General features: G+C 44.3%; 1 protein-coding gene across 1 annotated transcript in view; it reads left to right on the top strand.

Moving 5' to 3' along the window:
- Positions 1–4796: 4796 nt before the first annotated feature.
- fat1b (FAT atypical cadherin 1b) overlaps positions 4797–27777 on the top strand; it is a 44459-nt gene continuing 21478 nt past the window's right edge. Inside the window, exons 1-17 of the mRNA XM_055888519.1 lie at positions 4797–8080; positions 8496–8614; positions 8752–8847; positions 8944–9043; positions 11177–11238; positions 11381–11761; positions 12824–13034; positions 13796–13935; positions 17749–18024; positions 18936–19146; positions 19316–23371; positions 23503–23699; positions 24206–24359; positions 24493–24726; positions 26656–27042; positions 27167–27381; positions 27569–27706. Coding sequence (XP_055744494.1) covers positions 4798–8080; positions 8496–8614; positions 8752–8847; positions 8944–9043; positions 11177–11238; positions 11381–11761; positions 12824–13034; positions 13796–13935; positions 17749–18024; positions 18936–19146; positions 19316–23371; positions 23503–23699; positions 24206–24359; positions 24493–24726; positions 26656–27042; positions 27167–27381; positions 27569–27706 — 10260 coding nt within the window. The 5' untranslated portion in view covers position 4797. The remainder of the gene's footprint in view (positions 8081–8495; positions 8615–8751; positions 8848–8943; positions 9044–11176; positions 11239–11380; positions 11762–12823; positions 13035–13795; positions 13936–17748; positions 18025–18935; positions 19147–19315; positions 23372–23502; positions 23700–24205; positions 24360–24492; positions 24727–26655; positions 27043–27166; positions 27382–27568; positions 27707–27777) is intronic.

Raw genomic sequence — 27777 nt, forward strand, 5'->3', positions numbered from 1 at the left:
GAATGACTTTCTTCAGAGAAAGAAGTATCACATTATTATTTTTTCAGCCCGTCTTCCTGTGAAAAATAATGTGGATAGACTGTATGAGGCAATATTGTCATTTAATAAATAATCCTAATTTCATCAGAAGAGCAAAACTTTCCCACGGGAATTATTTAAAATATGTATCATGCTTTTCATGAAGGAAGGTGATACATGACAGCTCTAACACATCCAGAGGTAATTATTCAGGAGAAGAGAGAACACAATTTGCATGACCTATTTGGGCTAGTGCTTCTGACTAAAAGTTGCAATCGAAAATGTATTCTAAAAGGATAAACATGGGATATCACTTTGTAATTTCACAACAGCTACCTTATACACACATGTGGAAAGGGATGAAGAATATGTACATAAAGATATATGAATGAGTGATGGTACAGAACGGCATAGGCAAGATGCAGTAGTTGGTATCGAGTACTGTATATACATATGAGATGAGTAATGTAGGGTATGTAAACAAAGTGGCATAGTTTAAAGTGGCTAGTGATACATGTATTACATAAAGATGCAGTAGATGATAGAGAGTACAGTATATACATATACATATGAGATGAGTAATGTAGGGTATGTAAACATTATATTAAGTAGCATTGTTTAAAGTGGCTAGTGATATATTTTTTACATCTATTTCCATCAATTTCCATTATTAAAGTGGCTGGAGTTGAGTCAGTATGTTGGCAGCAGCCACTGAATGTTAGTGGTGGCTGTTTAACAGTCTGATGGCCTTGAGATAGAAGATGTTTTTCAGTCTCTCGGTCCCTGCTTTGATGCACCTGTACTGACCTCGCCTTCTGGATGATAGCGGGGTGAACAGGCAGTGGCTCGGGTGGTTGTTGTCTTTGATGATCTTTATGGCCTTCCTGTGACATCGGGTGGTGTAGGTGTCCTGGAGGGCAGGTAGTTTGCCCCCGGTGATGCGTTGTGCAGACCTCACTACCCTCTGGAGAGCCTTACGGTTGTGGGCGGAGCAGTTGCCGTACCAGGCGGTGATACAGCCCGACAGGATGCTCTCGATTGGGCATCTGTAGAAGTTTGTGAGTGTTTTTGGTGACAAGACGAATTTCTTCAGCTTCCTGAGGTTGAAGAGGCGCTGCTGCGCCTTCTTCACAATGCTGTCTGTGTGGGTGGACCATTTCAGTTTGTCTGTAATGTGTACGCCGAGGAACTTAAAACTTACTACCCTCTCCACTACTGTCCCGTCGATGTGGATAGGGGGGTGCTCCCTCTGCTGTTTCCTGAAGTCCACAATCATCTCCTTTGTTTTGTTGACGTTGAGTGTGAGGTTATTTTCCTGACACCACACTCCGAGGGCCCTCACCACCTCCCTGTAGGCCGTCTCGTCGTTGTTGGTCATCAAGCCTACCACTGTAGTGTCGTCCGCAAACTTGATGATTAAGTTGGAGGCGTGCATGGCCACGCAGTCGTGGGTGAACAGGAAGTACAGGAGAGGGCTCAGAACGCACCCTTGTGGGGCCCCAGTGTTGAGAATCAGCGGGGTGGAGATGTTGTTACCTACCCTCACCACCTGCGGCCCGTCGGGAAGTCCAGTACACAGTTGCACAGGGCGGGGTCGAGACCCAGGGTCTCGAGCTTGATGACGAGTTTGGAGGGTACTATGGTGTTAAATGCTGAGCTGTAGTCGATGAACAGCAGTCTCACATAGGTATTCCTCTTGTCTAGATGGGTTAGGGCAGTGTGCAGTGTGGTTGCGATTGCGTCGTCTGTGGACCTATTTGGGCGGTAAGCAAATTGGAGTGGGTCTAGGGTGTCAGGTAGGGTGGAGGTAATATGGTCCTTGACTAGTCTCTCAAAGCACTTCATGATGACGGAAGTGAGTGCTACGGGGCGGTAGTCATTTAGTTCAGTTACCTTAGCTTTCTTGGGAACAGGGACAATGGTGGCCTTCTTGAAGCATATGGGAACAGCAGACTGGGATAAGGATTGATTGAATATGTCCGTAAACACACCAGCCAGCTGGTCTGCGCATGCTCTGAGGACGCGGCTGGGGATGCCGTCTGGGCCTGCAGCCTTGCGAGGGTTAACACGTTTAAATGTTTTACTAAGGAGAGTCCGCAGGTTTTGGTAGCGGGCCGTGTCAGTGGCACTGTATTTTCCTCAAAGCGGGCAAAAAAGTTATTTAGTCTGTCTGGGAGCAAGACATCCTGGTCCGCGACGGGGCTGGTTTTCTTTTTGTAATCCGTGATTGACTGTAGACCCTGCCACATACCTCTTGTGTCTGAGCCGTTGAATTGCGCCTCTACTTTGTCTCTATACTGACGCTTAGCTTGTTTGATTGCCTTGCGGAGGGAATAGCTACACTGTTTGTATTCGGTCATGTTTCCGGTCACCTTGCCCTGGTTAAAAGCAGTGGTTCGCGCTTTCAGTTTCTCGCGAATGCTGCCATCAATCCACGATTTGTGGATACATACTGTACTGTACTGCACTACCACATACTGCACTACCACATACTGTACTGTACTACTACATACTGTGCTGTACTACTACATACAGTACTACCACATACTGCACTGTACTACTACATACTGTGCTGTACTACTACATACAGTACTACCACATACTGTACTACTATATACTGTACTACCACATACTGTACTACTACATACTGTGCTGTACTACTACATACTGTACTACCACATACTGTACTGTACTACTACATACTGTACTACCACATACTGTACTGTACTACTACATACTGTGTTGTACTACTACATACTGTACTACTACATACTGTGCTGTACTACTACATACTGTACTACCACATACTGTACTACTACATACTGTGCTGTACTACTACATACTGTACTACCACATACTGTACTACTACATACTGTACTGTACTACTACATGCTGTACTGTACTACCACATACTGTAATGTACTACTACATACTGTAATGTACTACTACATACTGTACTACCACATACTGTACTACCACATACTGTACTACCACATACTGTATTGTACTACTACATACTGTCCTAACCATACTGTACTGCACTACCACATGCTGTACTGTACTACAACATACTGTACTACTACATACTGTACTGTACTACAACATACTACACCATACTGTACTGCACTACCACATACTGTACTGTACTACTACATAATGGACTGTACTACAACATACTGTACTACCACATACTGTACTGTACTACAACATACTGTACTACAACATACTGTACTACCACATACTGTACTACCACATAATGTACTACCACATACTGTACTATACTACTACATAATGTGTAAACTTACTTACTTACTTCCAAAAGAGCTTTATCCAGGGGATCACACAGACCAAGGCATGACACAGCCTAATTATATTAGTACATGTTTAACCACATTCTATAAGTCACTGTCCAAAATTACAACAAATTATATCTGACAGTCAGGGATCATCATTAACCTTCCTTAGATGTGGGCCAAATAGACACAAAGTGTATGTGTTGATGAAGAACAGTTCAATCTGAGACCAAACGTTGTGAGGATATAGTAGACTAAGTCCTTTATGGTGTACTATACAGTTCTCACCAAGATCCTCATTAGAAATTGTCTTGAGGTTGGAGAAGATTGACAGCATGCATTCATCTCCCTTTGAAAAGCTTCCTATTTTATTGCTCTTATATACAGCATCAGCTATGGCTATTTTATGCATAATACCTGATACAATATTTTACTTTTTACTGAAAATCAGTTAATTGTGGTAAAAATCTTATTTTTGTGGGTATTTTTTATGCAAAAAACACAAATGGGTGTCTGCCGTTCGCCTTGACACCGATAAAATACAAAGGAAAGGAAAGTCGAACCTGGCTGGCCGTCTGTAAATATCAAATAGCTTGATAACATTACCAGTGCACGCTCATAGGTGGGTGTCGGGCAAGATTTCATTTTCAAAAGTTCTGTGCTGTATTGCCAACTCCATCCATTGTCTGACATTCTTATTACATCACTGCTGTAAGGATTTTTTCAGACAGGAACGAGCGCTCGAGCTTGAAATACGTCACTTCTTTCAGTGCACGCGTATCCCACTCTGCCGCTGCGCTCGAGCTGCTCATTCAGAGTGAGGAGGCAACAATTGGATTGTAATCTCTGACTCATTAACGACTTCGAAATACACTCTTCCTTTAGATATCAAAGAATAAAACATGACTTCAGATAAATTCAGTTTGCAGTATCCCTGTTCAAAATCGTCTTGTTTTGGCAACAAGGAATATTGGCAACTACTTGAGTAGCAGAAAGTTGTGAGAAGGTGAGTTTCTATGTAGGGCTAATTACCCAGCAATCGTTTTCAGAGTATTGATGTTAATTTGCACATTCTGTTATAAATTATGCATTTGCTTAAAAATCTTACTTGAGAAGTGAATTAATTGAATAAGCCTATTGACAATAATTTACAGTAGGCTATTTATAGTCTTCCTCTCAAATGATCGCAAGTGTAGCTTGCAACAGGACAATAATAGTTTACTTGTTTTATGCCTGTTAGAGTGCGTGCGTGTGAGAGTGCTCTATTATCCTACATTTTGGCATTTTTGCCATTTAGCAGACGGATCTTACGCAGAGCGATTTACAGTCGGCCGTGGGATTTATTTAAGATACTCTTGAAATGTTTAATTGGATTTTGGGATTTGGTTTAAGTTGGCAGCATACCTAAGCATAGTAGTTCTCAAAACATACATCCAACTGCAATTTATTCACACTTGAGTCATTATTTTTTATTTTTTCAGGAACTATGTTGATATATGATGCCAACATGGGAAAGCTCTTCACAGCAATTGTTATGCAGATCTTATGGAGTTGCTCAGGACTACCTGGACAGCAGACATCACCATTTCAATTTACACAAACAGTATACAATACCACTATATATGAAAACTCAGCTGCTAAAAGCTATGTAGAATGCCCAATTAAAATGGGAATATACATCACAGACCCATCCTGGGACATTCAATACAAAATAGAATCTGGAGATGGAGAGGTTTTATTCAAGGCTGAAGAATATGTACTGGGAGACTTCAGTTTCCTGCGAATTAGGACCAAAGGAGGCAGCTCTGCTATACTCAACAGGGAAGTGAAGGAGCTCTACTCACTGAGAGTCAAAGCACTAAAATGGAGCACCAACGCTGTCGCTCAAACAAGAGTTCAAGTGCGAGTTCTGGACACCAATGATCTCCGGCCTCTTTTCTCACCAACCTCCTACACTGTTTCCGTGCCTGAAAACGCTGCCATCAGAACTAGCATCGTGAGAGTCACCGCCACCGATGCCGACGTCGGCTCAAATGCAGAGTACTATTTCAGCTTGGGAGGAGAACACACCGATATGTTTGCCATTCATCCCACCAGTGGGGTGATTACTCTCATGGCCAGGCTGGATTACGCTGAGCGGAGGCTGTTTGAGATGGATGTCTTGGCTGTAGATCGGGGCATGAAACTCTATGGGAGCAGTGGCTTCAGCAGCACAGCCAAGCTGACGGTCAGGGTACTGCAGGCCAATGAGCACGCTCCCATCCTCACAGCTGTTCTCTTAGCTCCATCAGCTACAGACACTGACCCTACATATGCTCTAGTAACTGTGGAAGACAATGATCAAGGGCTTAATGGTGAGATAGCATCACTGAGTATAGTCGCTGGGGACCCACTCCAGCAGTTTAGGGCAGTGAAAACGAGTCCTGGTGGAAAAGAATACAGGGTCAAAGCCATTAAGGATGTGGACTGGGATAGTTGTCAGTTTGGATGCAATCTTACACTACAGGCCGAGGATAAAGGTAGCCCACCACAGTTCTCCTCCGCTGAAGTCATTAGAGTGAGATCCCCACTTGTTGATGTAAGGGCTCCTACATTTGAAAAAAACATTTACAGAGTCAACCTGACAGAATTTGCCCCGCCCAACACTTCTGTTGTAATGGTGAGAGCTATGCCAAATCACCCCATGTTGAAATACTCCATCAAATACCCCAAGATTCAACAGATCACTCATCCTTTCACTATTAATTCAAACACAGGCTTGATAACAACAACTGCAGGTATCCAAGCCGACCGTGCCAGCAAGTATGACTTTGAGGTGATTATTAATAACCAAGAACAAGCATCAACCAGGGTGGTCATCAACGTGATTGATGTGAATAATAACGCACCAGTTTTTCAGCAACCGTCCTACAAAGGCAATGTCAATGAAAATGTACCAGTGGGGACCAGCATCCTCACGGTCAGTGCCAGCGACATGGATGAAGGAGAGAATGGTTACGTTACTTACACCATCGCCAATGTAAACCCACCACAGCCTTTTACCATAGATTACTTCACAGGTGTCATCAGCACTGCCAAGGAATTGGACTATGAAAAGATGCCAAGGGTTTACAACCTCCGAGTCAGAGCTTCAGATTGGGGCTCTCCTTTCCGTCGTGAAGTGGAGACTCCAATTTCTATTACACTCAACAACCTTAATGACAATGAGCCCTTGTTTGAGAAGGTTGACTGTGAAGTGAGCTTACCAAGATACTACAGGGTGGGTGAGCAGATAGTCGCGGTGTCTGCTATCGATGCAGATGACATGGAAGGGGTTCAGCATGTAGTCATAGATGGTAACAGCCTTGGTCTTTTTGACTTGACACCAGACACTGGGCTGTTATCACTCAAGTTGCCCTTAAATGACGGCGAGGCTGCAAGGTTATCCTTCCACTCCTTACAAATTAGTGCCAACGATGGGGAGACATCAAGTAAGCCAATGTTTGTGAACATCACAGTCCTGTCTGGTTCAGGAGCCGTCTTCGAAAAGTGTGTGGATACAGGAGTGGTTGGGCGTATGGCTGAGAAGCTGCTTCTTGGCACCATGCCCCACTCTCAAAGGGAAGATCATTTTGAGGACATTCATTCAATCAATAATTATTCTCCTCACTTTGTGGACTCTACTCCTAAGGTCATTGAGGTTAAAGAGGACCTACAAGTTGGGATGAGCATAGCTCATCTAAGTGCCATAGACGCAGACAGTGGCTTCAGTGGAACATTGATGTTTGTGATATCTGGAGGAGATGTTGAGAGTCGTTTCATGATTGAAATGGACACTGGTTGGCTAAAGATTATGGAGCCGTTAGACAGAGAAATAACGGATCAATATACTCTCAACATCACTGTGTATGATCTGGGAATACCACAGCGGTCAGCGTCACATGTCTTACAGATCAATGTGCTGGATTCAAATGACAACAGCCCAATCTTCCTCCAGAATAGCTACTCTGTATCGATAAGGGAGGATACAGACGTAGGAACAGCTGTCATTCAGGTTGATGCCACAGACAAAGATTCAGGGGCCAACAGAATCATCAGGTATTCATTGATGGCTGAGTCCGATCACTTTGTCATAGATGACCAGACGGGAGTGGTGAAGGTTAAAAGTCCATTGGACCGGGAGCTACACCCAACTATTATCCTAAATGTTGTGGCCTGTGATCAGGCAGTTGATGAACCTCAGATGATTTCTACAGTATCTCTGAAGATAGTGTTAGAGGATGTCAATGACAACCCTCCTAGGTTTTTCCCCCTCCACCAGCGCGTGAAGGTGCGGGAGGACCTCCCGCTAGCGGCGGTGGTGGTCTGGCTACAGGCCCATGACCCTGACCAAGGTCAGTCTGGACAGGTCCGTTTCAGCCTGCTGGACAATGGAGATGGAGACTTTGATGTTGATAAAACAAACGGTGCTGTTCGTATATTAAGGACCCTGGACTTTGAGAGGAGACAGGTGTATAATCTGACAGCCAGAGCCAAGGATAAAGGGAAACCTGAGTCGTTGTCCTGCACATGTTTTATTGAAGTCTACGTAGTAGATGTGGATGAGAATCTGCACCAGCCTCGGTTTGCCTCTTTTGTGGATAAGGGAAGTGTGAGAGAAGATGCTCCTATTGGCACAAATATAATGACAGTTACAGCACAAGACAATGACCACGCTAGAGATGGAGAAATACGCTATTCTATAAGGGACGGATCAGGCCTCGGAGTATTCACCATAGATGAAGAGAGTGGTAAGAGATTTCTTCTTTTTATAATGATTTTCCCACAAAAATGATAACCTTTAACCCTAATCCTGCTATAGCATTGAAATGTACTATATATTGCATGTTGTAACCAGGTGGATTGCAAAATGGTCTTCATATATTTTCTTGTTTGGCCAAAACATTTGTCCCTTTAGGCCAACACAACCCTTTATCACTGAGGTATTTAAAACCTGGTTATTCTTGAACGTACTTTGCATTTTCAATTATGTTTTTGACTTATATCTAGACTTTCAGCCTGTAATGTTTGCTATGTAAAGTAGAGAGCACAGAGCTGGGATCTTGAGCTATGTGAGAGACCAGAGTTCCGTGATGCCTTGTTCAGTGGATGCTCAGCCCAAACTGTGACTGACATGAAACATGCTTCTTCTCTTTCTCCTCACAGGTGTCATACAGACACAGGAGCTTTTAGACCATGAGACCACCAATCGTTACTGGCTGACTATCTATGGCACCGACCTAGCTGTGGTGCCTCAGTCGTCCTTTATGGAGGTCTACATTGAGGTTAGTTTATTGTTGGATTGTGTTATTTTTTGTCCATGTCCCTCTTTTTATTTATCTTAATGCACATGTAGCACTTTGCGATTGTTTTTCAATGACATCTGTGTTCCGAATCAAATGTATGATTATTTATTATTCAGGTTGAAGATGTCAACGACAACGCACCACAGACCTCCGAGCCAGTTTATTACCCTGAGGTCATGGAGAATTCCCCCAAGGATGTATCTGTTTTCCAGGTCCATACTTCTAGACGTACTTTTAAAGAAGCACTTTTATAAACTTCCACTGTCCTCCGAGAGTTGCTGAGTGTTCTCTCCCCTTCTGTTATCCAGGTGGAGGCGGTGGACCCTGACTCTGGAAACAGTGACCAGTTCTGCTATAAGATAACCAGCGGGAACCCACAGGGATTCTTCAGCATCGACCACCAGACAGGTGCAATCCTAAACACTATTCATGCATTTTTACAGTGGTTCTTCTTTTAAAAGTTGCGGCGTACTACAGCACAGATAGCGGAGTGCCGCAGAATTCTGTGCCTCAGAGTTCACGTTATTTAAGTGTCAGCCATTGTTGCCAGAATGACGCAATTTACCACAATCTGCCACCATCTACCACAAACGGTCGTGGCATAAGCTCAAAACTTTTAAAGGAAGATCCTCACTATGCTCTGTATTGTTACACACTGAACTTTGTGTGGGACAACCTATTGTGTCATCATGTTTAAGTGATTTTAGAAAAAGTGTTGTACTTTTTGTAATACTGTAAACCATTTGATGTCATAACAAGCACAACATCCCTGAAAAGTTTTGCACAGTACGCTAATTTAAACATGAACGTTTTCAGTTTGCATAGACATCACACTCAGTACGAACTCTTCTCATGGAAGCGCTCCTGTTATGCAAAGTTTTATGGCAGCACTCCCTGTAAAGTAAATCTAGCATTGCTATTCCAGTGTAGAGATAGTGTTGCTGCCTGTCCAGCATATATCTCTGTGTTTCATGTCAGTGTCATCTGGGTGTGCTTGTTTAGCCAAGTCCTTGTAATGTCATGAAACAGTCAGAGGACTTGGCTAATGCAAATACAGATCTGGGATCAGGCTAGAGCTTGATGGCCACACCATGTCATTTAGTTTATTTCTAACACTAGACTGTTTTCTGTTGTGTCCATGAGAGAGCCTTTGTGCACCCAGCCAACAGGGTTTACTGACCATGAAAAAGCCCTTGTGCACCCAGCCAATAGGGTTTACTGACTACGAGAAAGCCCTTGTGCACCCAGCCAACAGGGTTTACTGACCATGAGAAAGCCCTTGTGCACCCAGCCAACAGGGTTTACTGACCATGAAAAAGCCCTTGTGCACCCAGCCAATAGGGTTTACTGACCATGAGAAAGCCCTTGTGCACCCAGCCAACAGGGTTTACTGACCATGAAAAAGCCCTTGTGCACCCAGCCAACAGGTTTTACTGACCATGAAAAAGCCCTTGTGCACCCAGCCAACAGGGTTTACTGTCCATGAGAAAGCCCGTTCACTGTAAATCAACCAACTTCATACCGCTGCACACACTTCCAGTGTCTGCATCGCCAATGTCACCCTATTCCCTATATTGTGCACTTACTTTTGGCCAGAGCTCTGATCAAAAGGAGTGCACTATGTAGGTAATAGGGTGCCATTTGGGACAGGGACTATATCAGGTTTTAGCTATCAATTCTCTGAAGAGAACAATGTCTGCGTTTTTACAAAAAAAGACCCTGTGGAGAACAGATCCAGCCAAGTAGGAAATGGATTCCTTCTCTAACAACTTCCAGACATTGCTACTGTAGTCTGTAGACCTATAACAGGTTACCTATCCTTAGCTACAGTATTAGAATATATTTTCCCTCTGATACAGTAAATCTTGGCTTGTTTCTTTATACTATAACCGTTGAGAAGAATAAGTTACTTCCATTATGTCATTCTTTAGTTACTTCATTGTTAATTCAAGTAGCAATCAAGAACCTTCCCAGCCCTATGTTGTGGTGGACTTTCCCCCTGCATAACTAACATAATGCTATGCTATCAACAGGCTTGGCTTACAATATATATTTTTTCCCACTGCTAATCATACATAGCACACAAAACAGCCATTGTTTATGTGGTTTCAATGGGCAAGTGGACTCCACATTTAACCTAACAAGCATCCCGTTAAGTCTTGGGAAAAAATAGTTTTCCTTTCCTCAGAATATGGCACAAACTTGTTGTAATGGAAGTGGTTCATTTCTTTGGGCTTATGTGCATGAATTTGTGTATAAAACCTGTGTTTATGGCCCAGTGTTTAAGGACCATATATAAAGTAGAACATATCTGAAGGTCTATTCCAGCTCCTCAGAGCTGGGTGGAGCTACATGTACTGGGTACAAGACAGAAACATTCTACAGTATGCCTCTGAAACATACCCATGTTAATTTGCCTTTGAATAACATTAACCCACATTATCAGTGATGCAAATGGGAGTTTTGCAAGAACACGGGAGTATCTTACATGTAGATCCTGATTGTATTAATACAGTCTGTGTTTGATGTCTGACCTGACAGGTTTGGTGACAACCACTTCCAGAAAACTGGACAGAGAGCAGCAAGTGGAACATACACTGGAGGTGAACCATCTTTTATACGTAGGGTCATCCTATTGGACGTTCTGGAAATCAATATCCAATTAATCAAAATATGAATATCTAACAAACTGTAAAAGTGACACCTAATGCTTGCTTGACCCTTCCCCTCCTTCCTCACTCCCAGATCACAGTAACAGACAAGGGCGTCCCAGCCAGGTCCACAGCTGTCCGGGTGGTGGTGAGGGTGCAGGATGAGAACGACAACACCCCACAGTTCCTGGAGAAGATCTATAAGGTCCAGCTCCCAGAGAGGGACAGGGACAGGTCAGAGAGGGACAGGGACAGGTCAGATGGAGACAGGGAGAGACCAACAGAGAGGAGGGGGGTTGCTAAGAGAGAGCCCATCTACAGAGTGATCGCCTCTGACAGAGACACGGGCCCCAACGCTGAGGTGTCCTACAGCATCGAGGGGGGAGACGAGCAGGGGAGGTTCTTCATCGAACCCCAAACTGGCCATGTGTTCTCCAGAGAGGCTGTCTCGGCAGGACAGCATGCCATCCTTACAGTAAGTCTGTACAGCTTGTTGCAGTAGCTACTGTGGTATTACATCTGTTTAGCAATGAAATGTATTCAGTTATCTATCATATCTATATATCCATTCAGCACCAGCTTCAAACTTTGTGTTTAAATATGAACTAGTTAAAGACATGCAATATGTCTGCTCAAGATGTGTATTAAGTCTGCTCAGCATGCTACTGATGTATAACATGTGTATTAAGTCTGCTCAACATGCTACTGATGTATAACGTGTGTTAAGTCTGCCAAAATGCTACTGATGTACAGTATAACATGTATTAAGTCTGCTCAGCATGCTACTGATGAATAACATGTGTACTAAGTCTGCTCAACATGCTACTGATGTATAACATGTGTACTAAGTCTGCTCACCATGCTACTGATGTATAACATGTGTATTAAGTCTGCTCAACTTGCTACTGATGTACTGTATAATGTGTATTCAGTCTGCTCAGCATGCTACTGATGTATAACATGTGTATTAAGTCTGCTCAACATGCTACTGATGTATAACATGTGTATTAAGTCTGCTCAGCATGCTACTGATGTATAACATGTGTATTAAGTCTGCTCAGCATGCTACTGATGTATAACATGTGTATTCAGTCTTCTCAGCATGCTACTTATGAATAACTTGTGTATTAAGACTGCTCAGCATGCTACTGATGTATAACATGTGTATTAAGTCTGCCAACATGCTACTGATGTATAACGTGTATTAAGTCTGCCAACATGCTACTGATGTACAGTATAACATGTATTAAGTCTGCTCAACATGCTACTGATGTACAGTATAACATGTATTAAGTCTGCTCAGCATGCTACTGATGAATAACATGTGTATTAAGTCTGCTCAGCATGCTACTGATGTATAACATGTGTATTAAGTCTGCTCAACATGCTACTGATGTATAACGTGTATTAATTCTGCTCAACGTGCTACTGATGTATACCGTGTATTAAGTCCATTTAGCACAAGGCAGCACCTTAAGTATTTCTGTTAATAACCCAGTTATTATCCCTTGCTCTCCCATGTTGTGCCGTTGCCCAGATTAAAGTGGTGGACAACGGGAGACCCCAAAGGTCCTCTACCTGTCGGCTGCACATTGAGTGGATCGTGAGGCCTGAGCCCTCCTCTGAGCCCTTGGTGTTTGAAGAGACCTCCCTCGTCTTCTCTGTCATGGAGACTGACCCAGTGGCTCACATGGTGGGGGTCATCTCCACCCAACCCATAGACACACCTGTCTGGTTCCAAATCACAGGTAACCAGTAACATACATTTGTTTTTCCAGACTCACCTGTCTGCATCAAAATTACAGGAACCCAGCACATTAATCCTTTTCCTGGCAGAAAATGTGTGAAAGTGGGTTACTATTGTTATCACCATTATTCTGTAAAAACTTGAGCTGCTATGTTGAAGTCTTTAGGCTAAATTTCACAGCCCCTGTCAGAAATAAGGCTTGCTAGATAACAACCCCTGTTAGACGTCGTTCACTTTTCTTTCTCTTTACCTCTTCTCCTGCACTAATTAACTGTCCTACAACTGACAACTTGATCTCTCTTCTGTTCTGCTCCTCCGTTCCAACTCTTTCTCTCACCCTCTGCGGATTTCTCTTTAATTGGCAAGGAGACATGCACGCTAAAGAAGTGTTTCACATCGCTCAAATGGCTTGCGACTTGACGTGTACTACAGAAGGTATCTGCTGCAGAGATTACCCAGATCTTGTTATCTACCTCCTGTTCTTTGTTAGGCTTTGTGATGCTTTCTCAGAATGCCCAACTTGTACAGATTTCATAGAAAAATGTAACATTGTTGATTAAATCAAATTGTGTATGTCTATTTTTGATATTTTTCCACTCTTGTGGTGTTGTTATCAAATAGAATAAGATTAAATAGGATTATATGGGTTTACTCTTAAGCATAGAAGACAATGCATCCAAAAAAAAGCTCTATATGTCTCCTGTTGAGAGAAAGGGAAACGTTAATTTAATCCACTGTCACTTCTCATTACGCTGATAACAGGAGGCAACGCTGACAGCCGCTTTGATGTAGGCAAGGGCAGTGGAACCGTCATTTTAGCCAAACCCCTCCATGCAGAACCAAAATCAAATTACAGCCTGACAGTGGAGGCAACAGATGGAAACAGATACATCAGCACCCAGGTAATTCACGACACTGAAAAACACAGGACTGAATAGATTTTTTTCCAGATAACTCCTGCCATATGGGTGCCATGCTAGCATCCAGGGAATGCCGTTGTCTTGTCACACTGCCGAATGACAAATGAGTTGGCTGTTGGATTTTTATGTACATCTTCCAACGTATTTTAAATGATTCAGAGATATTGTAAAGCAGGGGTTGGCAACAGGCCCGTAAAGGGATTATTTAGGGGAAATGTTTTTAGTAAAATATTTATTTAGAAAAAAAGTATTCCAATGAATAAATAAAGAGAGGTGATCGTGTTTAATGTAATTAAGGTATGAAATGATTATTTTCAAATAAAAACTATTTTTGGGCTTAGTTGTGGTCAATTTGCAGTGTACAAATTATTATAATTATGTTGCGTCCCCCCGACCATCTGCCCACGGCTGAGTCTATACAAAAATACACTGCTCAAAAAAATAAAGGGAACACTAAAATAACACATCCTAGATCTGAATGAATGAAATATTCTTATTAAATACTTTTTTCTTTACATAGTTGAATGTGCCGACAACAAAATCACACAAAAATTATCAATGGAAATCAAATTTATCAACCCATGGAGGTCTGGATTTGGAGTCACACTCAAAATTAAAGTGGAAAACCACACTACAGGCTGATCCAACTTTGATGTAATGTCCTTAAAACAAGTCAAAATGAGGCTCAGTAGTGTGCGTGGCCTCCACGTGCCTGTATGACCTCCCTACAACGCCTGGGCATGCTCCTGATGAGGTGGCGGATGGTCTCCTGAGGGATCTCCTCCCAGACCTGGACTAAAGCATCCGCCAACTCCTGGACAGTCTGTGGTGCAACGTGGCGTTGGTGGATGGAGCGAGACATGATGTCCCAGATGTGCTCAATTGGATTCAGGTCTGGGGAACGGGCGGGCCAGTCCATAGCATCAATGCCTTCCTCTTGCAGGAACTGCTGACACACTCCAGCCACATGAGGTCTAGCATTGTCTTGCATTAGGAGGAACCCAGGGCCAACCGCACTAGCATATGGTCTCACAAGGGGTCTGAGGATCTCATCTCGGTACCTAATGGCAGTCAGGCTACCTCTAGCGAGCACATGGAGGGCTGTGCGGCCCCCCAAAGAAATGCCACCCCACACCATGACTGACCCACCGCCAAACCGGTCATGCTGGAGGATGTTGCAGGCAGCAGAACGTTCTCCACGGCGTCTCCAGACTCTGTCACGTCTGTCACGTGCTCAGTGTGAACCTGCTTTCATCTGTGAAGAGCACAGGGCACCAGTGGCGAATTTGCCAATCTTGGTGTTCTCTGGCAAATGCCAAACGTCCTGCACGGTGTCCCCACCTGTGGACGTCGGGCCCTCATACCACCCTCATGGAGTCTGTTTCTGACCGTTTGAGCAGACACATGCACAGTTGTGGCCTGCTGGAGGTCATTTTGCAGGGCTCTGGCAGTGCTCCTCCTGCTCCTCCTTGCACAAAGGCGGAGGTAGCGGTCCTGCTGCTGGGTTGTTGCCCTCCTACGGCCTCCTCCACGTCTCCTGATGTACTGGCCTGTCTCCTGGTAGCGCCTCCATGCTCTGGACACTACGCTGACAGACACAGCAAACCTTCTTGCCACAGCTCGCATTGATGTGCCATCCTGGATGAGCTGCACTACCTGAGCCACTTGTGTGGGTTGTAGACTCCGTCTCATGCTACCACTAGAGTGAAAGCACCGCCAGCATTCAAAAGTGACCAAAACATCAGCCAGGAAGCATAGGAACGGAGAAGTGGTCTGTGGTCACCCCTGCAGAACCACTCCTTTATTGGGGGTGTCTTGCTAATTGCCTATAATTTCCACCTGTTGTCTATTCCATTTGCACAACAGCATGTGAAATTTATTGTCAATCAGTGTTGCTTCCTAAGTGGACAGTTTTGATTTCACAGAAGTGTGATTGACTTGGAGTTACATTGTGTTGTTTAAGTGTTCCCTTTATTTTTTTGAGCAGTGTATAAACGCAGCGGGCAACAATTTCAAATATTTTACTGAGTTATCAGTCAATTCAAATAAATTCATTAGGTCCTAATCTATGGATTTCACTTGACTAGGCAGGGGTGCAGCCATTGGTAGGCCTGGGAGGACATAGGCCCACCTACTTGGGTCCGGGTGCCTGGTCTCAGACGATCCCGCAGGTGAAGCCGGATGTGGAGGTCCTGGGCTGGCGTGGTTCCGTGTGGTTGTGAGGCCGGGTGTACATACTTCCAAATTCTCTAAAATTACATTGGGAGGCGGCTTATGGTAGAGAAAATAACATTACATTCTCTGGCAACAGCTCTGGTGGACATTCCTGCATTCAGCATGCCAATTGCACGCTCCTTCAAACCTTGAGTCATTGATGGCATTGTGTTATGTGACAAAACTGAACATTTTAGAGTGGCCTTTTATTGTCCCCAGCGTAAGGTGCACCTGTATAATGATCATGCTGTTTAATCAGCTTCTTGATATGCCACACCTGTCAGGTGGATGGATTATCTTGGCAAAGGAGAAATTCTCACTAACAGGGATGTAAACAAATTTGTGCGCAAAATGTTAGAGAAATAAGCTTTTTGTGCATAGGAACATTTCTGGGATCTTTAATTTCAGCTAATGAAACATGGGACCAACACTACATGTTGCGTTTATATTTTTGTTCAGGATAGTTGTTAAATGCAGTACATCGGTGATGACTGACATTAGGGAATCAAAAAGAAGAAGCACTAGCTATAATGTTGTGGGCCTTAGGCTGCGACCTTGTAAGACATTTCATATACTGCACACATTACCTTGAGACCAAGGCAATTTTATCTAGGTATAGTTTGTGTTGAGTGATCTGCACCAAATACATATACCTCCTTGTTCCTATAGCCACAACATCCTCAGGCCGTCCATGTGTGCTTGTTGTTGGTGGAGGATTTGTAGGTGTGTGTGCACATAAATGGCATGCATCACCATGACCAACTGCCTGAGGTGAAGCGATTGGTTAGACAGGGAATGACATTCACTGTTTTGTTATGGTTCAGTCTCAGTTTCAGTGTCTCTGGTTCCAGAGAAATTCCACCATGAAATGATAATCATGAGCTGTATACTAAATCGAACCCTATTCCTTAAATAGTAGTGCACTACATTAGGGATAGGCTGTCATCTGGGACGCACCCATGGCCTTCATATGGTTTTAAAGGTCCAGGTTTAGAGAATTGTTTACCCAAGCTGTTTTATTGCCATCTAGACATCTGCCGAACACCCAATCATTTTCTTCATTTGTTTGTTTGTAGCAACTTTTTCTCTAAAAAGCACATTTATTTATGGCAATTTCTACCTCAGTATAACACTACCATATGTTCCTGCACATAATGCTGTTGAGTCACATCTCTTTCCCCTCTTATGTGGGTTTATGAAGTATGGAACTAATGTTGAAAATAGCTACAGTACCAAAATATTGGACATTCAAACAGGATCTTAGAAGTGAACACTTTTAGTGCTGATTCCACTCAGGAAACAAGGGAAGACTATGTTAAATATAAAAGTGTAATGCATGACAGCAATGAAGATGTCCGCACTTAAAGCTTACAGTTAAGTTAATTTGCAAGATGTTGGAAATCGGTGCAACAAATACTTACACAGCAATGCATGACAGCAATTAATATGCAATGCATACTGTTATTTTCATTTGCATACTGTTGTAACTAAATGCATTTTGAAACAAACAGCCTCTTTTCAATTTGCAGTATGTTGGAAATTGGTGCAACAAATACACAGCCTCTGTCTTCATTTACCTAGGTGTTCATCAAAGTGATTGACACCAACAACCACCAGCCCCAGTTCTCTCAGCCCCAGTATGAGATCAGCATCCCAGAGGACACAGCACCAGAAACAGGCATTCTGCAGCTCAGTGCCACAGACAGAGACCAGAGGACCAAGCTAACCTTCACTCTGCTGAGCAGCACTGATCTCTACAGCCAGAGGAGGTTCAGGCTGGACCCTGGGACGGGACAGCTCTACACCACAGAACCGCTGGACCACGAGGTCATGAACAAACACACCCTCACTGTCATGGTAAGACGACATGAGGGATCTACCGCCACACCCTCACTGTCATGGTAAGACGACATGAGGGATCTACCGCCATGCCCTCACTGTCATGGTAAGACAACATGAGGGATCTACCGCCACACCCTCACTGTCGTGGTAAGACGACATGAGGGATCTACCACCACGCCCTCACTGTCATGGTAAGACAACACTAGGTATTTAACGTGGCTGTGTACCAGATGGCACCCTATTCCCTTTATAGTGCACTACTTTTGACCATGGCCCACAAAAGTTGTGCACTATATAGGGAGGAGGGTGCTATTATTTGGAACGCACAATGAGTCATGTATCATTAATAACACGCAAATCAAGCTGATAAACAAGCCTTTCCAATCAGATCAAATCAAGATGACAAACAAGCCTTTCAAATCAGATCAAATCAAGATGACAAACAAGCCTTTCAAATCAGATCAAATCAAGCTGCTAAACAAGCCTTTCAAATCAGATCAAATCAAGCTGATAAACAAGCCTTTCAAATCAGATCAAATCAAGCTGATAAACAAGCCTTTCAAATCAGATCAAATCAAGATGACAAGCCTTTCAAATCAGATCAAATCAAGATGACAAACAAGCCTTTCAAATCAGATCAAATCAAGATGACAAACAAGCCTTTCAAATCAGATCAAATCAAGCTGCTAAACAAGCCTTTTAAATCAGATCAAATCAAGCTGCTAAACAAGCCTTTCAGATAAAATCAAGCGTATAAACAAAACTTTCAATTCAAGCGGATAAACAGGCCTTTCTTTGTCTGTGTGGATGTCTTGGTTGATGTTTTGTTTGAGAAACAGGCCTGTAGGAATAACTGGTACAGTGTAGCACCTACCCATGTGTGATATAATGTCTTATATGAGTACTGTGATCCATGTGTTTTCCAGGTGTGTGATGATTGTGTGCCTGTAAAGCGTAACCTGGTCAGAGTGATAGTTAACGTGGAGGACACCAATGATAACACCCCCTGGTTCACCAGCCCCCGGTACTCAGGCCAGGTGTTTGAGTCAGCTGCTGTGGGATCGGCTGTACTTCAAGTTACGGCTCAGGACCGAGACAGAGGAAGCAATGCAGAGATCAGCTACATCATAGAGTCAGGTACAGTACTGTTCCTACCACACTGTTGAAACCATGACTCTCTGTGTACCATGACTTTTTAGTCTTTGACTATTAATTAATAACTACAGTACACCAGACTGTAGAATAACAATCCATGCTGTTACTAATATCTTTGGTTTTTACTCTCTTTTGCTGTTTTCCCTTCAAGGGAACGAGGACAACTCGTTTGCTATCGACCTAATCCTGGGGACCATTACAGTGGCTAAGGAGCTAGATCGTGACGACAAGAGTCAGTTTGAGCTGGCTGTAAAGGCGTCAGACAGAGGAGCGCCTCCACTGAGTGCGGTGACAACAGTACGTATAGCTGTCACTGTGCCGGATAACGCCAGGCCCAGGTTCCCTGAGGAGGAGATCTCAGCTGTTATCAGTGAGACAGCCCCTGTAGGGAGCTTAGTTACTCTGGTCTCTGCCTCCAGTCACTCTTCTGTCCTCTACCAGATCAGAGAGGGAAATGTCAACAACGCCTTTGATATCAATCCAACCTCTGGGGTTGTTGTCACTCAGAGGCTGTTGGACTATGAGAGTGTGTCTTCATATAGACTGACAGTGCAGGCCACCAACATGGCAGAGATGGTGAACTATGTTACAGTCCTTATTCACCTCAGAGATGAGAATGACAACAGTCCAGTGTTCACACAGACAGAGTTCAGAGGAGTTGTCAGTGAGTCCGCCCCTGTTAACAGTGTGGTGCTAACCAATGGAAAGTCTCCTCTGGTTATCCAAGCCACTGATGCTGACAGTGATCTGAATGGCAGGCTGGTCTACCAGATTGTAGAGCCCTATGCCCTTGAATACTTCGCCATTGACTCCAGCACCGGAGCCATTCGCACTGTCACTGGCCTGGATTATGAGCAGAGGTCAGAGTTCAACTTCACTGTGCAGGTCCATGACAGTGGAAAGCCACAACTTTTCTCTGAGATCATAGCCTATGTCACCATCCACATCACTGATGTCAATGATTGCCCCCCAACATTCAGCCAAGACGTGTTTGAGACGTCTGTCATAGTGCCAACCTACAGTGGAGTGAAGGTGATTTCTATAAACGCCACTGATCTGGATTCAGGAGCTGGTTCCAAACTACTGTTCTCTATCTCAGATGGAAACATAGGAGGTCAATTCATGATTGATCCCAAGTCAGGCGTTATTTCTGTTTTGAATCCAGCCCAGTTACGAAATGGGTACGAGTTGACAGTCAGAGTGTCTGATGGGAAGTTCACCAAGACTGCCATGGTCAAAATTAACATAAGAGAGAATCAGAACAAAGATCTGGCATTTGCCAAGGACCTGTATACTGTCTCTCTACCAGAGAACTCATCTGAGAGGAAAACTCTGGCTGTGGTGACTGCTGCGAGAAAAAGGTTAAACGAACCTCTGTTTTACACCATCCTGAACCCACAGGGGAGGTTTGAAATTGGACACACCTCTGGTGTGCTGTTTACGACTGGAGTACCTTTCGATCGAGAGGAACAGGACACATTTAAGATCGTTGTGGAGGTGACGAAGGAACACAGATCCTCAGGGGTGGCTCATGCTCTTGTGGTGGTGACCATTGAAGATGTAAATGACAATGAGCCTGTGTTCGTGGGACTCCCCTACTCAGCCCTGGTGCAGTTAGATTCAGCAGTGGGTCAGGTTGTCAGGCAGATAACCACAGTGGATAAAGACATTGGTAGGAATGCTGAGATTAAATACCAGCTGAAAGAAGACTGGGGATATTTTCAGATCAGCCCCTCAGGGGAAATCTCACTTAAAAGGACTATTCACCCAAAAGACGTTGACACTAAGTTTGCAATCAGCGTCATCGCTAAAGACAGAGGGGACCCATCTCACTCGGCAACAGTGGAGGTGGCGGTGACAGTGGTGAGCAAAGCCGTACCTGTGTTTGAAAAATCATCCTATGACATAGTTATACCAGAGGATGTTCCATTAGACACCTCCATTGTAAAGATCCAGGCCAATGCTTCAGAGGGACCAAGGACTGTCTATAGCATATCAAAGGGAGACCCTTTAGGTCAGTTCTCCATTAGTTTCATCACTGGTGTCTTGCATGTTGTACAGCCGTTGGACTACGAGACCCACCCAGCATACAGACTTAGTATCCGAGCCTCAGACTCACTTACAGGGGCTCACTCTGAGGTTTTCCTTGACATTATCTTGGAGGACGTCAATGATAATGCTCCGACATTCAAAGAGAGGTTATATGAGGCTAGTGTGTCTGAGTTGGCTGACATTGACTCGTCAGTGTTACAGGTGTCTGCCACAGACTCAGACTCGGGCAACAACAAAGTGCTGTTTTACCAGTTAGTGGAGGAGGGGGGTGGCTCAGATTACTTCACCATTGACCAAGACAGTGGGGTGATCATGACCTCTGGCCTGTTAGACTTTGAGGTGGGGCCACAACATAGGTTGGTGGTCAGAGCTGTGGATGGGGGTGTCCCTGCCCAATCCAGTGAGGTCCCAGTCATCATCTCAGTGACAGACATCAATGACAACCCACCAGTCTTCACACAGCATCTGTATAAGGCTATGGTTAGCCAGCTGGCCCAAAGGGGTCATTTTGTAGCCTGTGTGAGGACCTCTGATGCTGACCTGTCAGACACTTACCGCCTGGAGTACTCCCTACTCTCTGGCAATGAGGACTCCAGCTTCACCATAGACGGAAGGAGTGGAGAGATTGTCATATCGAAATACCGCAAGCTGAACAGGGAGACACTCTATAACCTCAGTGTGTCTGTGTCTGATGGGCTTTATAGTAGTGTATGTAACGTACAGGTCACAGTGGTCACTTCTAACCTCCACAGCCCCTCTTTCTCCCACACTGACTCTGTTGTAGAGCTGTTGGAGAACTCACCTGTTGGCACGTTGGTCACTCAAGTCACAGCTACCGATAAAGATCTTGGAGTGTATGGCAAGGTGACATATTACATAGTGAATGATGTCGCAAAGGACAAATTCACTATCAATGAAAATGGGGAGATTTTTACTGTGGAAAGCTTAGACAGAGAGAATGTAATCAGTAACCTAATCTCTATTAGTCTGATGGCTAAAGATGGAGGGGGAAAGCTAGGCTTCACCTCTGTCAACGTGATCCTGACTGATGTTAACGATAACGCTCCTCAGTTCAGGGCAGCAGAATACAAAGCCAATATTCCCAGGGATGTCTCTGAAGGAACTGTCATAGTCAGAGTTACTGCTGTGGACGCAGATGAAGGCAGCAATGCTGACATCACTTACATTGTACAATCTGAGGTGGGAGGTTTTGACATACATCCTCTCAATGGTGATATAATTGCCAAAAACAATTTTACAGCTTATAAAAATGACCTCTTTTCCTTTTATGTGAGTGCTAAAGACGCTGGAGATCCACCGAAAAAAACTTTGGTGCCAGTATACATCAGACTACTGCCCAAGGAGGTGACCGTGCCAAAACTAGTTGAGTTACAGAAGAGATGGTCAGTCAGTGAGGGTCTTCCTATAGGTTCTGAGATTGATGTCATCCAAGAGAGTGAGCAGCTTTTGATATACAACCTTGTTAAAGGCAGCACCCCTGAGAGCAACCAAGACCAAGTCTTCGTTGTCAACACAGACACAGGGAAGCTCAAACTAGCCAAACGTCTTGACTTTGAAACCACTAAATGGTACCTGCTGACTCTGCAGGCACAGGGCAACCTAGAGGACATTGATGTGATTACTACTGCCCAACTCCATATTCAGGTACAGGACGTCAACGATAACAGTCCACAGTTTGAATCGGACTCTTACAGATCATTTGTTGTTGAGAACCTACCTAAAGGGACCTCAGTGATTCAGGTGAAAGCTACTGATCAAGACTCAGGAGTGAACGGCCAGGTTACCTACAGTCTGGACCAGTATCAAAACTCTGTAGAGGTCCTGGGGATGTTTGCTGTGGATGGAGAGTCAGGGTGGGTCACAACCCTGAAGGAGCTGGACCGGGAGCAGCAGGATTGGTACTCAGTAGCAGTACTAGCTACAGACAGAGGGCATGACGGGAGGCTGAATGCCGCTGCCACAGTGGAGGTGACGGTGGTAGATGTGAATGACAATCCTATGCGCTTCATGGCGGAGGTGTTCAGGGCCAGTGTCAGTGAGGACATCCCCGTTCCTAGCAGGGCCATAGCAGTCCTGAGGACCACCGACAGAGACTCTGAAGACCTCAACAAGCCAATCTGCTGTTTCATCACAGGTACTCTAGCTAGCTTGAGTAAACAGATTGTCTTTGAATTACAGAATGTTACAGGGATGTTTCAGTTGCTTTGGATAATTTTGCAAGATTGTTTGTTACCCTGAATGTGAAATGTATTTTGCCTCTCCCAGGAGGTGATCCACAGGCTCAGTTTGACCTAGAGCACTCTCAGGGGGAGTGGAGGGTGGTGGTGAGGAGAGCTCTGGACAGGGAGGAGAGGGACAGTTACCTCCTGAACGTCACTGCTTCCGACGGAACGTCTGTGACCACAGCCACTGTGGAGATCAGTGTCCTCGACGCAAACGACAACAGTCCTGTCTGTGAGAGGGTAAGGGTTGGGCAGTACAAAACGACAACAGTCCTGTCTGTGAGAGGGTAAGGGTTGGGCAGTACAAAACGACAACAGTCCTGTCTGTGAGAGGGTAAGGGTTGGGCAGTGCAAAACGACAACAGTCCTGTCTGTGAGAGGGTACGGGTTGGGCAGTGCAAAACAACAACAGTCCTGTCTGTGAGAGGGTACGGGTTGGGCAGTGCAAAACGACAACAGTCCTGTCTGTGAGAGGGTACGGGTTGGGCAGTACAAAACGACAACAGTCCTGTCTGTGAGAGGGTAAGGGTTGGACAGTACAAAGGTACTTAGAGAACATACTGTAACAGAGTGAAAGTACTTTTAAACAAAATGACCCTACGAAGTTTCTATGTAATATGAAGTCCTATGAAGTTTCTTTATAATATGACGTTTCTATGTAATACGAAGTCCAAAAGTTTCTATTTATTTTGTTGAGTTTCTTACACAGTTGTTTACGTCATGTAACGTCCATGACTCCTCTACAGGCTCTCTATGACCAGACAGTCCCTGAGGACACTCCTGAAGGGAGGCTGGTCCTGCAAGTCTCTGCCATTGATGCAGACATCCAATCCAACGCTCAGATCTCATACACTCTCTCTGGAGATGGAGCTGATTACTTTAGCATTGAATCAGACACAGGTACTGTATATCAATCAAACATATAATCATCATGTTTGGTGAAAATTGTTCACCAAATGTTACTAGTAAATGTTCTAGGAGTGGAGCCTGTAGAACCTAAGACGTAGTTGTCTGTGCTGTGTGTTTTCTGAAGGCCGGCTGAGAACCCTGTTGCCGTTGGACCGTGAGGAGAGGGATGTGTACAGTCTATTGGTGCAAGCGGAGGACGGAGGACAGCGTTACTGCCAGGCTAATGTGGTGATAACAGTGGGAGATGTCAACGATAACGCTCCTGAGTTCACAGCTGACCCCTACCCTGTCACTGTCTTTGAGAACACTGAGATAAACGCGTATGTGGCACGGCTACAGGCCACTGATCTGGATGCAGGTAAGAGGCATTAACCAAAATGGTGAAGTAATCTGAGCCACCCCCCTCCTCCACTAACTGGTAAAACAGCACTTTGTTGTTGTCTGAGTCTGTGGCAGACACCTGTAACACTTGCCAAAAAGTATTCATGTTATGATAAGATATATCCAGTTATTAGACAGAGCTAATGTAATAAATGTGCGGCAATATCACTATTTACGGATCAATTAGAATAGATATGCTGATGTAATGAATAAAGAGCCTTGAGAAAAGTCCTAATTCACATTCATAATAAATGGTTGGTGTGGTATACCTTTTGAAGTTAGCCTTGCAGAAGTTTCCAAAATCATAATGAAAGTGTAAGCAAGCGCTGGTTGCTCTTTGTTGCAAGTAATCAGTTATGTAGTAAGACAGAGAAATGAGGTCTGTACTTTATCCTGGTATTAACGGAAGACACACACACATAGAAACACAAATTAACACGACCCAGGCTGATCGAAATATTCAACTGGAAAAAGATTGGTTTGATGATAAACTGACAGTGTTATTTAGTCTGTTATTGACAGTAGTCCTTTCCTCTTAACAGTTAACAGTCAAGCCCAAATATTCCTTGAAATCCAATTAAACACTGGCAAGCTGTGTAAATAATATTTCCTCTTCCTTTCCTCGACACAAAAGAATGAAAGACTTCCTCTATATGGACTTAATGCAGTGAGTGATTGATACGGACAGTGCTTTTGTCCATTGGTCCTCAGCGATACGAGTATAAAGAGATGGTATCCACTATACATTAGGTAGTTTGCTTCAGTCAACAGCCCTAACCAGGGTGAAAACACACTCACACATGGTCAATATATATATATATATATATACAGTATATATTTTGAAACACTTGCTAGTATGAATTTACAAGTGCATCTACTTTGCTGATTACTACTTTGAGGGAAAATGTACTTACTGTGAAATGTGGTTCTCTCACCTAGCTATCTTAAGATGAATGCACTGACTTAAGTCACACTGGATATGACACTCTGTTTATTCCCTATTTAGTTCACTACTTTTGACCAGGGCCCATAAGGGTTTGGCCAAAAGTAGAGTATTATGTAGTAGGGAGTATGCCATTTGGGACGCAGGTTCTGTTCCCAGTAGAAAGAGTTTACTGTATGAGGATGTAGTTGGGCAACAACAGTGTTGTTGTGTGGATTTACAACACATTGTAGCTGTTTGTTCCAATATACCTCTAATTGACCTCTTACTGGTGCTTTTCAGCACTTCATATTGAGAAAATATTGCTTTCCTTGGAGCCATTTGTATTTCGCCTAGATATTTCTCCTTGGACTCCTACCTTGGACTTTCCGTATCTCCACTGGTGCCTGCTGTGATAGAGAGCCAGACAGACTTTAATCTGTGATAAGAGTTGAGTTATGCAGCATACTCCTCTCTTTCTTTGGTTGCATCATAAATGGTCCTTGGGTTTAATTTGAGTTGGGTTTAATTTGTGATGCCTGCCTGGCTGTATTCATTAGGGTCTGTTGTTGTGAGGCAGTTGTGTCGTGCCACAGCTGGGCCTCTATCATAAACAACCCTAATGTGTACACTAATCACAGACCTAAACACAGACCTGCCCAGAGGATGTCCATGTCATCACAGACAGACTCACTCTCCCTGGCCTCAATAACGTGCATCGTTCAGGATCAGTTAATGAAATGCCTTGTCATCTGATGGCCGGAGGTCGTTGAGATCATGGAGAGATTTGGCCCCAATTCACTCAGCTGCCGTGCAGTTATCCTAACAAATGACTGTGGTCAGATATAGTATGCTGGAAATGCTTGGGCTGGGCAAGCTCTGGTCAAAACGCCATTGACCTCCCATTTCATCTGGATTGTTCATGTAGGATAGAGTGGAGATGGCTGTGCGTTTATGGGTTAAACTCTCTGTCCCTCTCTCTAGGAAACAACAGCAGGATCCTGTATTCCTTTGAGGACTCAGCCGATGGCCGGTTCTCCATCCAGCAGCATTCAGGGCTGGTCCGTGTGGAGCGGCCCCTGGTGAGGACCCAGGCTGGGTACACGCTGCGTGTCCGGGCCACAGACCAGGGCTCACCCAGAAGACTGTCCTCTGTCTGCTCCGTGCTGGTCTCTGTGCTCAGCGTCAACGACAGACCCCCGGCCTTCCAAAACAGGGACTATGGCGTCACGGTGTCAGAGGACGTCACCTTGGGGACCCAGGTGGTCAGGGTGTTTGCAGCTAGCGGAGACCCCAAGGCCACCGCTGACATCACCTACTCCATCGTCAACGGCAACGAGCATGGGATGTTCAGCATGGACTCATACACCGGTAGCTATACCATAAATGTGAACTTTATTGTTTATGACATAAAATGAGGATTGCCATTGAAAAGGCTGTCCTAGTCATGTGAGTTTAGTGTCCCTTTACTGAGCGTATGTATGTGTGTCTACAGGTGACATATTTGTGACCAAGGCTCTGGATTATGAAGCGTCCCATGAGCACTATTTGACAGTACAGGCCTCGGACAAAGGCAGGACGAGCCAAGGTGACATTGCCACGGTAACCATCTACTTGACAGATGTCAATGACAACTCTCCTGTCTTCAGCCAGGAGGTGTACTCTGCTGTGATCAGTGAAGATACCGACATGGGCCTGACCATGTTGACGGTGAGTGTCCAGTGGTATGAAGACTCCAATCACTATAAATGAAACATTTTCAAGCTTTGATTTGTACTCAAATGCTCTGTAGAAAGAAAGGGAAATCCTGCAGTGTCATTTTACTAGAAAACGTCTGATGCACTATTGTTACTATTGTTAACATGTCCATTCATGCACTCTGTTCTTTGTTGTTAAGGTGATGGCTGATGACATCGATGGTCCCTCCAACAATCACATCCACTTTTCAATCGTCAAGGGCAACCAAGCCGGGCCCTTCACCATAGACACGGTCAGCGGTGAGGTGAAGGTTGTTTGCCCCTTAGACCGAGAAAAGGTAGCGAACTAACTTTCCACATTCTTCCCATGTTCCTCTCATTCAACAGAGCACAATTAACACTCCAATTG

Source organism: Salvelinus fontinalis, chromosome 29, assembly GCF_029448725.1.
Source record: "Salvelinus fontinalis isolate EN_2023a chromosome 29, ASM2944872v1, whole genome shotgun sequence".
Classification (NCBI taxonomy): Eukaryota; Metazoa; Chordata; class Actinopteri; order Salmoniformes; family Salmonidae; genus Salvelinus; species Salvelinus fontinalis.